The 12,992-nt window shown below is 35.7% G+C and overlaps 2 protein-coding genes across 3 annotated transcripts; one reads left to right on the top strand and one right to left on the bottom strand.

Moving 5' to 3' along the window:
- Positions 1 to 2,595: 2,595 nt before the first annotated feature.
- Positions 2,596 to 8,180, top strand: LOC147278848 (NADP-dependent malic enzyme). Of its 2 annotated transcripts, none has more exons than XM_086249450.1 (20): positions 2,596 to 2,640; positions 3,057 to 3,256; positions 4,276 to 4,396; positions 4,533 to 4,607; positions 4,759 to 4,910; positions 5,008 to 5,113; positions 5,228 to 5,293; positions 5,591 to 5,686; positions 5,794 to 5,865; positions 5,989 to 6,072; positions 6,164 to 6,262; positions 6,366 to 6,413; positions 6,512 to 6,565; positions 6,697 to 6,795; positions 6,885 to 6,974; positions 7,075 to 7,152; positions 7,245 to 7,319; positions 7,426 to 7,516; positions 7,622 to 7,750; positions 7,834 to 8,180. In XM_086249450.1, exons 1-20 carry the CDS (start codon positions 2,611 to 2,613, stop codon positions 7,920 to 7,922), a joined length of 1,854 nt encoding a protein of 617 aa, XP_086105576.1. In that variant the 5' UTR covers positions 2,596 to 2,610; the 3' UTR covers positions 7,923 to 8,180. The 2 variants fall into 2 exon arrangements, with proteins under 2 accessions (XP_086105576.1, XP_086105577.1); XM_086249451.1 differs by lacking the exon at positions 2,596 to 2,640 and adding an exon at positions 2,840 to 2,935.
- A 272-nt stretch (positions 8,181 to 8,452) lies between these two features.
- Positions 8,453 to 12,623, bottom strand: LOC147278847 (ATP-dependent protease La (LON) domain protein). Its single transcript, XM_086251030.1, has 10 exons — positions 12,270 to 12,623; positions 12,019 to 12,086; positions 11,843 to 11,920; positions 11,139 to 11,251; positions 10,972 to 11,037; positions 10,759 to 10,860; positions 10,094 to 10,649; positions 9,755 to 9,960; positions 9,461 to 9,624; positions 8,453 to 8,880 (listed from the first exon to the last, which is right to left on the bottom strand). The coding sequence occupies exons 1-10, from the start codon at positions 12,401 to 12,403 to the stop codon at positions 8,745 to 8,747; spliced, it is 1,623 nt and encodes a 540-aa protein (XP_086107156.1). The 5' UTR covers positions 12,404 to 12,623; the 3' UTR covers positions 8,453 to 8,744.
- Between the last annotated feature and the right edge of the window lie 369 nt (positions 12,624 to 12,992).

Below are 12,992 nucleotides of genomic sequence, written 5' to 3'. Positions count from 1 at the left end.
TTGCAACACTTGAGATTTGTATAATAATTTATTTCTTAATTATGGTAATCAGCATCAACCACCACATACTAAGGATCAATTAATAAATTAATATGATAAAAGTGTAACTTGATATATTCTTGATCTCACATACAGTGGCGGACTCAAAAATTTTTGTTCCGGAGAGCAAGATGAAGAAGCGTTCATAATCTAAAATACGAATTTGACTTACCTTAATTAAGCAAATCAATACAACAAAGACCACATAGATCCACACTCTATTGGGGACGGATTCGTGACATTATATTTTTTACACAATTTTTGACACAAATTTTTAATGGGATATACTCTATATAGAATTTCAACAATTCGAATCGTCTATTTTTTAAGTCTCTATTAAATGATCATCCTTACAAAAAATTAGATAAATCGAAAACTATTTACCTTCAAAGATTAAATATTCAACAAAATAAACACTTGAAATATTGACTATTAAATCTTTGTAGGTAAATGGTTTTTGATTTACCTAATTTTTTGCAAGGATTATCTTTTAATGAAGTCCTAAAAAATAGACGATTCGGATCATTGAAATCCTATATGGAGTAGGCTCCAACGAAAACTTATGTAAAAAATAAGATATCATGGATCATTCTCCCATTCTATTACCATGTAGTTTCTCATAATTGAAAAGTAATATTACTCTTTATTGTATAAAGATATCAAAGCTTACAATTGGAGGAAGGTACGAAAATTATAGATATTGTTAAATTATTAAACGAGTACCAACTACATGGGTACTGCCTTCCTTAATTTTCAATACAATTTTACTTCATTCATTTATGCCCTCATCAGTTCACCAATATATATATAGGATATGATGGAGATCTGAGTTTACTGTTTAACATTGTTGCTACATAGTTTTTTCCTATGTTTTCATTTGGGTGAATGCCTTTTGGCTTTAATGTTTAGGGTAAGTTGATTTTTTTAAACAAAATATCAGGCAGAGGCATGCCCAACCGCACACACATGTCTTGCCCCTCTTTCAGGCTTTTCCACAAACAGTTTTCCCTCATTTATAAAGAAAACATGAAATAATATATAATAGAGAGATAGAATAGTTCAGTGGGTGGCAAGTTTAGTGAGTGGGGGCAAGTGCCTACACTAGTCCTATAGTAGCCTAGTAGGTCCGTCCTTGCTCACATAGGGTAATCCAATGATGATTAAAAGATGAGTATATATGAAAAATTTGACATCTTAGATTTAGAAATACAAAATACTTGAATTTACATGATATGTATGAGTGATTTAGAGATTATTTTATTTAGTTAAAATTTGTCATAAGACCTCGTATCCATGCAGAGCGAATTGTGGGATTTTTCTTGTTACTCAACAATTATTATATGATGAAAAAAGAAGTAAGAAAATAAAAGTATAAATGTTGGTAGGTCTAAGTCAAAATTTAACAAATTAAGTTGTTAACGTCTGGCTTAGGACCAAATGCAGGACAGGTATAGTTGGCGTGGATTTCAAATGGATATAGCTTCACCAGTTACCACCTCAAAAAGTCAGAAAGCTATACAATGGAACTTGCATATATGAAAACGAGAAATTCTTTTTCTCATTTATTGACCGGTAGTGAATGATCCAAAACATTTTGCTTTTTCTTATAAAGATGAATAAACTAAACTAACTACCAACTCAATTTAGACGTGTCAAAATTTCTTGCATGGCGTAGTCATTCTAACTCATCACGAAACCATATTGACAGAAAAGCCAGGCATTTATTTATTTATTTATTTTTATATGGGAGATGAGAGATTATATATATGGAATCCAAATTAGGATTGAAGGATTGAAATGGAAAGTGACTCATGGCATTAATGTATTTTAGCATGGTAGTGACTAGTGACAGAAAAGAAACAGGGGTAGATCCATGTTATATAGGAAGCTAATTATATATACAAAATTTACATGGGAGTGATTTGTGTCATGGCATTTCAACCTCTCGCGTACAGCTAAGTGGTTAGATCACTAGATCAGCATATTTAAGGCCAAATTTGAAACGAAAATGACCTTTGAACAAGAAAACAAATGTGGGTGGTCTTGTTGATTTTAAAATTTGAATATATAAAAGACAAAAAATTATTATAGATATATAAATATAATGGCAGGACAGGACGTGACAAGAAAATAAATAAAGGGTACAGCCGTACAGTGGCAGCCAAGAAACTGATCTTCATTAGTGGCTACGATTTCACAACTCATTTACAGTGTTTGTACGAATCTTCATCACAAAATAGTGAGGATGTTGAAGTTCTTTCTCTTTTAATCCGAGAAAATACCATAACCAACATTGAAGATGCAGAATCTATAGCGCGTAATAATTAATATAGCGTAAAATTTTTATGTCACGATTATATATAATCAGCAGCATAAACACATAATGTGTATAAATTGGTGATGTATAAGCTCTTTCTTTAGATAATGATCATAATGATGAATTTTAATTGTTTTTGTCAGAAAGAAAAACATAAAAAATAAAATCACCTCTCTCTCTCAAAATACGGAGAGCATCTATGGAGGAGGATATAGTATTACTTGCAGCTCTTACACGTTCCCTCCAATTCCAATATGATGTCGCAGAAGAGACACAGTTTCCTGGTACACACACAACACTTAATACTATGTTATTACAATTTGCAACACTTTCACATGCCCTTTAAATTATTACCAAATAAAAGATCCGAAGATCGCCCATTTTGATTAGTTGAATATATATATATATATATATATATATATAAGGAATGTAATCTACACGTGCGTAGACGTACCATCTTATTCTCTTTGACATTGAAACCTACCTTGTTTTTCAACCCTTTGTAAGTGGTAATCGCAAACCAGAAGAAAGAAAAAAAAAAAAAAAAAAAACAACCCAGCTCTTGGTTTCCTATAAAAGGTGGGCTGTGTATATTGTCCTTGCAAAGAGAGTCTGCTGACTATATTGGGTGCCTTTGTTTCTGGCTTTTCGTTGTACTGCATTGTTGTTCGTTGCTCTTTAAGCTCTGTGTTGTTTGCAGAAGAGAGTGGTGGTGAGTGTAGCAGAACAAAGGGGTTGGGCACTCATGGGGAGTATATTGAAGGAGGTGAGGAACGGTGGTCACTCAGCCGTTGATATGGGTAGTAAGGCTGGTTTTGGTGGGGGTGTTGAGGATGTGTATGGTGAGGATTGTGCCACGGAGGATCAGATTCTCACCCCATGGACTGCCTCAGTTGCAAGGTAAGTCACAGCTCGTTTCCAATTGTTATGGAGGAATAGTGGAAATGGATTTTTTTATACTTATTTTTTGTCTGGAACCGAGTTTAATTCTTTTTAGTGCCCTTTATGCAAATTGTAATTGTAGTTATCTCCACATGCTTTTAAAGTGTTTGGGTTTTTTTAGATCAATGCTTTGATGCAGGCTTACTTTGATTTGTTGGGAATCATTTGTTTGCATTAAGTTTTCCTAGAAAGATATAATGTTTGCTAGGCATTCTATATTCTTGTTGGATGTTTGTGTTTTGAGGCTTATTATATAGCTTGCAGATTTGGGTTAGATCAAATGGTAGACCTTTTTCATTTTGTTTGTTTGATCACATTTGTTTTAGGTTTCAGTGAGAAAATTATCAAAATTTGTGATCCCCTCTTTGAATCTATTTACCCTGCTCAGATTTATAGGGATCACAAAGACAATGGCTGTGATTGGTAGGAGAGATTTGTTTTTTAGAAAATTGTATTAGAACTTAAATTTGTAGCACAAACTCTTGGACTCAACACTTTTTTAAATAGACTTTATACTATTTTAAGATTGAAGAAAGTGCCTTTTGTTCTTCTTTGATTGCTTCAGCCCTTCCTAGTTCCTAGAAGAAGATAGGACAAAGGACTTACTCTGTCATTCATTTCATGCGATGCACTAATTCTGGAATATAGCTGAACAATATTATTAGTTATTAGATAGACACCTTGTAAATGTCTTAACAACTTCTCTATTTGATTCATGATGAGCAGTTTGTGACATCTATGACTTGCTGTATACTGTGTTTGATTTATGTTTTTGTTCAATTTTGTTATGATTACCTACTTTCTTGTATCACTCAGATGACCCAAAAATTACGTTTTGCCTTTGTTTTCCTAATTGTGTTGAAATTTCTAAGTTTCCTAAGCATATGTATATACAGCTTTGCCTAGCCTTAAGATTTTATTTTATTTTTCCTCTTTGAATTCTTTGATACATTATCTGCAATCTCAATGTGTTACAGTGGATATACTTTATTGCGTGATCCACACTACAACAAAGGACTTGCCTTCACTGAGAAGGAGAGAGACACTCATTACTTGCGTGGCCTCCTGCCTCCTGCCATCCTGACTCAGGAGCTTCAGGTTTCAAAATGCCTTTTTCTCAAAGTTCATTTTCATCCTTTTCTTTGCCCAATTAAACTCTTTCCTACTCCTACAATGATCGCTTTTTGGTATTTCTCATTTGGCTAAACTTTTCTATGATAATTTTGGTGATCAGGAAAAGAAGTTGATGCAAAATCTTCGCGAATATGAAGTCCCATTGCATAGATACGTGGCCATGATGGATCTTCAGGTAATTGATTGCTTGTACTAGCTCTATACCAGTGTATAGACCCAAAAGAATTTGAAATTATTGTGATTCAGATCAATACAAACTACATCATAGGGGTTGTTCTCATTAATTATCCCTTCCATTTTCTGGTGGTGTTTGTTTTATTGTACAGGAGAGAAATGAAGGCCTGTTTTATAAGCTTTTAATTGACAATGTTGAGGAACTGCTTCCTGTCGTGTACACCCCAACAGTTGGTGAGGCTTGTCAAAAATATGGGAGCATTTTCAGGCATCCTCAGGGTCTTTACATCAGTTTGAAAGAGAAGTATGGCCATCCAATAGCATTTTTACTTCCAACTTCCATGAATTAGTTGCATTGCTGTCAACTTGTCAAGCATATACTGAGTGATGAACTTTTTTAGGGGCAAGATCCTTGAAGTTTTAAAAAACTGGCCAGAAAGGAATATTCAAGTTATTGTCGTGACTGATGGCGAGCGTATTTTGGGGCTTGGGGATCTTGGGTGCCAGGTATGTATGGCAGGCTCTATTCAGTTTAACATCCAGCATGTATACTATGATTGCCTTTGCCTCTAGTTGAATTCATTGTCACTTTCATTTACATACATGTTCCATTTTTTTCAGGGCATGGGGATTCCTGTTGGAAAGCTTTCTTTGTATACAGCACTGGGAGGAGTTCGTCCTTCAGCAGTAAGCATTTCCACAACTGCCCTTTCTTTAATAAACATTTTCATTAACTAACATTATTCAAGTTGGCCTGGAAGTGAAATTTACCTTATCCTAAGCTATTCTATATGTTTATTATGGCCCTAACCTGGCTGGCCTACAGTCGTATTAAGCAGTTTTCTGAATTTTTCATGCAAGTGACTCGTAAAGTGTTATGAGTGGCACTTCAACCTGGATAAGTTTGTTGAATTCAGAAACATGTTTAAGATAATTTTTGCCTATAATTCTAGAAAGTTTACAATCTGCATTTATTGTTTACAGTGCTTGCCTATAACCATTGATGTTGGCACAAACAACGAGAAGTTACTGAACGATGAATTTTACATTGGGATTAGGCAAAAGAGGGCAACTGGAGAGGTTTTTTTCTTTTTCACCTTTATCTTTTTTAATTGAGAATTATTTTGACCATATGAAATGTGTAATTATATGAAACTGAGTTGGTCTTTTACCTTTGTGTGATTTAGGAATATGCAGAGCTTCTAGATGAATTCATGAGTGCAGTTAAGCAGAATTATGGGGAGAAAGTCCTAGTTCAGGTAAGAAGTTTTTCTAATCCAACATGCTATATAGTTTTTTGAACTTCTATTTTTTGTCCGCCTTGTTTTTTTGTCCTCTGAATAACCAAATTATTCTTTTCTATTAATTTTCTTTGTACTTAGTTTGAAGATTTTGCAAACCACAACGCATTTGAACTGCTGGCTAAATACAGCTCAACTCACCTTGTCTTTAATGATGATATACAGGTAACATGTTAGACTTTTTATTTTATTTTAGCAATCTTTCTTCCTTTTGGAGAAATATTTTTGAACCATGGTTTCTCTCAATTTGGTTCAGGGAACAGCATCTGTGGTCTTAGCAGGGCTTATATCAGCCTTGAAAGTAGTTGGGGGAACATTAGCTGATCATACTTTCTTATTTCTGGGTGCTGGAGAGGTGAGGCTCAAACACTACTCAAACTCAAACTAAGACTCTTTGTGTTCATAAATGCAGTCTTTTGTGGATGTTTTTTCTCACTTTTGCTTCTTGGCTACTGAAGGCTGGAACTGGTATAGCAGAGCTTATAGCTCTTGAGATATCAAAAAAGGTATTGACTTCCTTATCCCCCTCCAAAAAAAAGAAAAAGAAAAAAAAAATTTCTTCAGCTAAGCATTTGTGATTAATAATGTCTTCACATCTCGGCAGACCAAAGCTCCAGTGGAAGAAACCCGCAAGAAGATTTGGCTTGTGGATTCAAGGGTACTAAAAATCTGATCAAATTCCTCCGCTGGAGAATATGCTTTACTTAATGCATTTTATATATTCTCATAGCTTTCTCTCCTTTTTTTTTTTTCTGGTTATAACTAACTGGGGTATCATATTCATTGCAGGGACTGATTGTTAGATCTCGCTTAGGATCACTTCAACATTTTAAGAAGCCTTGGGCTCATGAGCACCAACCCATAAAGGATCTTGTAGATGCTGTGAAGGTGTGAAATCAGTGATTATGCTTTAATGTCAGAATATCTTTCAACAATTGTCCTCACTGTCATCTTACATAATCCCCCTAATTCATCAGGCAATCAAGCCAACAGTGTTGATAGGAACATCTGGAGTGGGAAAGACATTTACAAAGGAGGTGGTTGAGACCATGGCATCCTTGAATGAGGTTCTCTCTCTCTCTCTCTCTCTCTCTCTCTCTCTCTCTCTCTCTCTCCATATTAATACTTAATAACTTGAGTAACATTGATCTGGTGATTGGAATGTAGAAACCTCTTATTCTTGCTCTTTCCAACCCTACATCACAATCTGAGTGTACAGCTGAAGAAGCTTACACATGGACCAAGGTAATTAAGTACATTCTTTTCTTTGGGTAGTAATATGGCTTGGTAAACTAGTAGAACCCTTTTTGACCATCATATCCTCTTTCTGTACAAAGGGTCGAGCAATCTTTGCTAGTGGAAGCCCATTTGACCCTGTTGAATATGAGAACAAAGTCCTAGTGCCTGGCCAGGTTTGTACCTTGCAACTGAAGGAAATTTTTTGCTGTTGTGAATCACTCTTTTCATTTGAAATTTAAGAGGACAATAGGAGCTTACTCTCCTAACCATGTCATTCAGGCCAACAACGCTTACATATTTCCTGGTTTTGGTTTGGGATTGATCATCTCTGGTGCCATTCGAGTACATGACGACATGCTTTTGGCAGCCTGTAAGTACTGGAATGATGAGTTAAATATTGACACTAGTGATCTTTTTGTTTGGGAAAATAACACTCATTATATAACTTTCTTCCATTTCCAACTTTGTGCAACAGCTGAAGCTTTGGCTGCCCAAGTTTCCCAAGAAAACTATGACAAAGGATTAATTTACCCACCATTTACCAACATCAGAAAGATATCAGCCCACATTGCTGCTAATGTCGCTGCCAAAGTGTATGAACTTGGTAAGTTTCTTTCTGATAGTTCTGGTGATACAACCACCACCTATGAACATTTACTAACTTTGCATTATTTTTTTGCTTTATAGGTCTGGCTTCTCATCTGCCTCGACCAAAAGATCTTGTTAAGTATGCAGAGAGCTGCATGTACAGCCCAGTCTACAGAAATTATCGTTGAATTTCCAATGTTTTGTAGTCTGCAATTACTCAGATCATCATTTTTTTACCCAAAATAATTGATTTCATTGGGTTACTTTGTTACTGGTTAGCAATAGCCAATAGGGGCCACTTCGGTCCTAGCATTATTTTCAGAAAAAGTTATTGCTTTTATTTTTTTTCATCTTTTTGTTCCATTTTAGAAAGGCTGTAATATTTATTTTCGAACTCTTCTTCAAATGAAGCTTAATATTAAGGAATCAAAGCAGCTTTCCAAATATATGTCTAGCCGTTTGAGGACTTGATGCATGAGCAAAAAGTTTGATTGATAAGGGTTTTCCTATTTTGTTAGAAGAGGTCCCAAATTCAAATCTCCTTCCCTCCCAAATAAAAAAAACAAAAACAAAAGGGTGTGGTGTGACAGTATGTTGGAGATGGATGCAAGAACAAATATTTTTCTTTAGCCAGAGAAAAAAAATCTTCTATTAAAAGTTAAAACTATAAAATTTGACCGTCAGCTTCAACATGTTTTTGACAGAGAAACTAATGCCAGAGAGCTCAGAATGATACAATTACTGATCCAATATATTACTAACAAAATGATTAAGTTTTAGATTACATCTAGAACTTGACAAGGGTTCTCAAGCCAACAAGGAATTCCAAACAATTTGAGGACTACCTTTGCGATATTCGAATTATTGGTAGGTACATGTACGGCTTTAATGTAGATGACAAGAACGGTATTAACTTGTAGATAGACACAAGACACAAGTAGCTATATACAAATACAATTCGTTACATAATGGCAGCAAAATTCAGGGAAGAAGCTACAAATTTTGAGATATTAATGCAGGTCATCAGAAACTTGGGAACTCCGGATCCCCCAAAACAATTTAGGCTTCAAATTCTTGTTTGCGGCTGTAAAGAGCCAGCCCATTTGGGTTTCACAGGAGGCACAGTTTGTTATTGTCCATGCATACCTGCAAAAATGGGAAAATCAGAGGAAATTGTCAACCCATGTTACAGAAACTAGCAGCATAAAATATTGATCTTTAGAAAATTAATCTCAAGTAACTTAACATACAGTGACAGAAGTCCAGGGGAATTTCAAAAGGCATCAATAACATAATCAAACAATTGCCTTAAAATTCACTATAATTGCAGCTAGATTAACGTATTTTATTCATACCTGAAGGTTCTAGTCGTTCAATAAAATTGTATGATTATGACATAAGTTTCAATTTGCTACCGTCATACACTGCATTCCCCCATTTATTCCACTTAGTTTTACTAAATTTCAAAATTTTCAAATTACCTCCATCAGCATATAACTTTGAATCTCACTACATGATTCTCCTTTCACAAACTCCATAAAATGATTATTTTTCTATCCTTTGAAAAATCATCAAATGGGAGAAAGACTAAGTTTAGACATGCTAGTCTCTGGCCTTAAGGATGATCAGTGTACTACAGCGTAAGGAAAAGTTGCATAAATTGGTGTTCTTTAAAATAGTAACTTGATCAGAAGAATCAGAAGAATATTAAGGTACAAGCCCATACCCAGGAAACCAGCTGTATTCTCTCACTGCTGGCCCTATAAGTGCCAAGCCATTTGCTTTGTAGAGAGTCATTATCTCATGTACATAACCATTTGGGTTCACATAAGCACCAAGAGGGCCTTCACTTGACATCACCAGCATATCACTCCGCCTTGCAATAATAGTCTGCATTATATAAACCCAAAAAATACACACACAAACACAAATAAATAAAACATATATGGTCAAATGGTATGTATTTATGCATGCAAGCTCCTGTGCACACATACACTGAGTTCTGAAGCAAGAACATTACCTGACAAGTTTTACACCGGATAAGATCAACACTCTGAAGCAACTCAATTTCCCGACGCAACCTATATGAAATGCCATCAATCTCCAAAAGCTCCTGCCTTGTAGATTCAGACACAGGAATTTTACTAGCGATATAAAATGACAAAAGATCAGGCTTCTTCACAAGAGCATCCATGCTTGGCGCCCCAATTATCTGCTTCCACATATCTGCAATACATCAACACAGGATGATATAATATAATTGATAGATGAAAAAAAAAAAAATACACAAGCAGGAAAATCACACAAACTGCTTAAGAACTTGCAAATCAGGTGGGAACCCAAGGCAAAGTCAAACTACCTGCTGCTCTTTGAGCAAGACAATACGAGTCATACATGCGGTATACCCAATAGGGCCAGAATGCTCTTGGAACTCTACGGAACTGATTAAGGTTCGTACTTCTCCAACATCTATTTGGCTCTTTCTGTTTGCAGGATTGCATTTCCAATATGGAACTGTTTCCCAAATCAACATTTTCATTCTCAGGAAATGAATGCAATGAATCTGAGGAATCAGAGTCTTTTGATTGCGATCCTCGAAATTGGAATTCTGACTTCTCATCTTCACTGCTAGTTGATTCATCCATTGTATCAGATCCATAATAGGAACCAATTGCAGATTGGTGAATTCCCCTTTCTGTCAATGAAAGTGCACTCTCAAAGCTTTCATCTGAATTTGCCTCTGAATCATTGTCCACATCCATAGATCCATTCGTTTTTGCATGAGAAGCGTTTGAAGGCGGTGTGTGTGAGGAATTATGGCCTCCAGGCTTACTAAATGGTGCCAGATCTCCAAATGCATCCCGTGGGGCCCTCAATGATCTATCTTCCTGAATGATTTGGATTTCCCCACATGGCTGGCAGATGAAAATTTTACACCAAATAAGCCATTATATAGATGACCAAATAAAAATAAAAGAGAGTGATGAATGCTCAATCTCTCTCAAAGCATAAAAATTTTCTAACCGCTCCTTCCACATCAATCCAACGGCGTCTTAGACGAAATCGCTGTTGGCCACGAGTTACCACATTCAGTGAGCCATCTTCTAACCGTCGATATTGCCGGATCTGTAAATGGAGAAATATAAATAGTTGTATAATATAGCACAGACAAATGAAACAACATAGATTAAAACATAATAGTTTCTACATATAAGCAGTAGGACAAACTAAATGTACCTCTGCAGTTGTCCCAATATTCGAAAACCTTATTCTTCTATTATCAGGATCTCTGTAAACACGAATCTGTACAAAATTTCGGGAACAAAATTACTATGAAACACTAGAGAAAGAAATCCAATGCGTGGGAAAAACAAGTCACCAGATGTCACAAGGAGTTCACCTACCACACCAATGGTATAAGGAGCATCAACTTGGGTTAGCGCTCTCTCAACAGCAACTACAAAATTGGGTTGAATAACTCTTAGGGGAAGTGTTGCCTCTGGGAACAGGACAACTCCTGCCATATATACCACATAGAAAAATCTCAGTTCTCTTCAAATATTAAATAATAAATAAAAACATAATAGAATATGAGGAAGAGGAAGAGGAAGAAGGCATTTCCAAGACAAGACTGACACGAGACATAACTTTGATTCTTTTTACTCAGCCATTTGACTTGGGTGTTAGGACTAAACGTTTAGGGTCAGCCGTTACCTGATTCTAGTGATTTTAAGTTAATGCTAATAAAGCAACTAAAACCTTAGACACAATGATGTTAAGAAAGATGGTAATAATGGGATACCACTTGCATCGACTCTTGTGACATGTCAACAATTTTATTTACAGAGAGCATTCAAAATACACCATAATTTTTGAACATCTAACAAAATCTAAGACAGCTCAGTGTTCTCCACTAGTGATATACACCATCTCAACTTCCTGTTATTCCATAATACTTATCAAACAATTTTCCTTCTTCACAGACATGGGGCATATGGCTAACGAGTACCGCTAAAGTGCTAAACACATTCGACTGCTACCAAGTTGAGAAAATGGAGCTGAAAATAAATTGAACAATCAAATGTAAGAAGATAAAGAGTAGTAGTACCTTCGAGATAGAAAATCGGGAGGTTCAAGACGGCCCCCCCATCCAGAAAAGCCACCCTATGATGAGTGTCTTCAACCTCTGTTACAAATAAAATATAACTAAGCGTCAGACCTTTGAATGGGCAGTTGGGCACAAACAAATATAAAAAAGCACCAGTCAAAAACCCAAATGCCTACCACCAAGATATGTATGCAACGAAGCCAAACAGGTATCGAACGTATATTCACCAGACGAGCTACGACCACTTCAATTAAAATATACAAAACAGAGTCAATAACCAATGACATAATAAACAAATAATGATAACAATCCATTTGAATCTCAATTTGACTAGGATATTAGTCTAGAAAAATTCCAAAACCCTAAGCCCCAAATGACATAAATGAGTTGACAGTGATGAGTTAGAGAGGAAGGAGATGATAATTACGTGGCGTCACGCTCGTCGCCGGAGGAGTCGTTGAGGTCGTCGACCTCTTCGACTTGGAGCTCCTCGAGATCGAGCTCTCGAATCTCTTCCATCTGTTGCCTCTCTCTCGCTAGAATGATTTCACTATTTTCCATTTTTTCTCAGTGAATTGGGTTTGCTGGAATGCTAGGGCTATTTTGTTATGTTTGGAACAAGGAATAATAACCACTTTAAACTTTAAAGTGTCACCCGCCAACGGTGAACTTAGCCGCCGTTAATTTGTTTTGCTCCCGCTCTTATGAATTCTAGCATCATCCCCTCCGCTGAGCCACTGACCAGGTGCGCTGTTCGTTTTTGTCGTACTATCCAACTGCCGATGTGTCAGACACGTAATGTTGCAGAAAAATTATTAGGTATACCGTATACAGAATAACTTTTTCATGTGAAGTACTCGTTTTAGGTGTATACAGTTACTATTCTCAGGGCATGGTTGTAAATTTCTTTTATTTTTGTTCGGTTGTTAATTCACATAATTTCTTTTAATTTTATTTTGATCAATTCATTTTTTTGTAATTAGCCGAAAAAAATTGAGGTTAAAGAGCAAATAAAGTTCAAATAGAATTAAGTGGCCAAAAAAAAAAAAGGTTCAAATAGAATTTTATACCCAAAAAAAAGGTTCAAATAGAAACCCTTTTATTAATTTGGTTTACCGTTGAATCGTTGATGAAAATATAAGAGCTGAAA

The sequence above is a fragment of the Dryas octopetala genome, chromosome 7 (genome assembly GCF_963921425.1).
Source record: "Dryas octopetala chromosome 7, drDryOcto1.1, whole genome shotgun sequence".
NCBI lineage: Eukaryota > Viridiplantae > Streptophyta > Magnoliopsida > Rosales > Rosaceae > Dryas > Dryas octopetala.
Note: the sequence above shows the minus strand (reverse complement) of the source record. Positions and strands in the feature narration are given on the sequence as shown.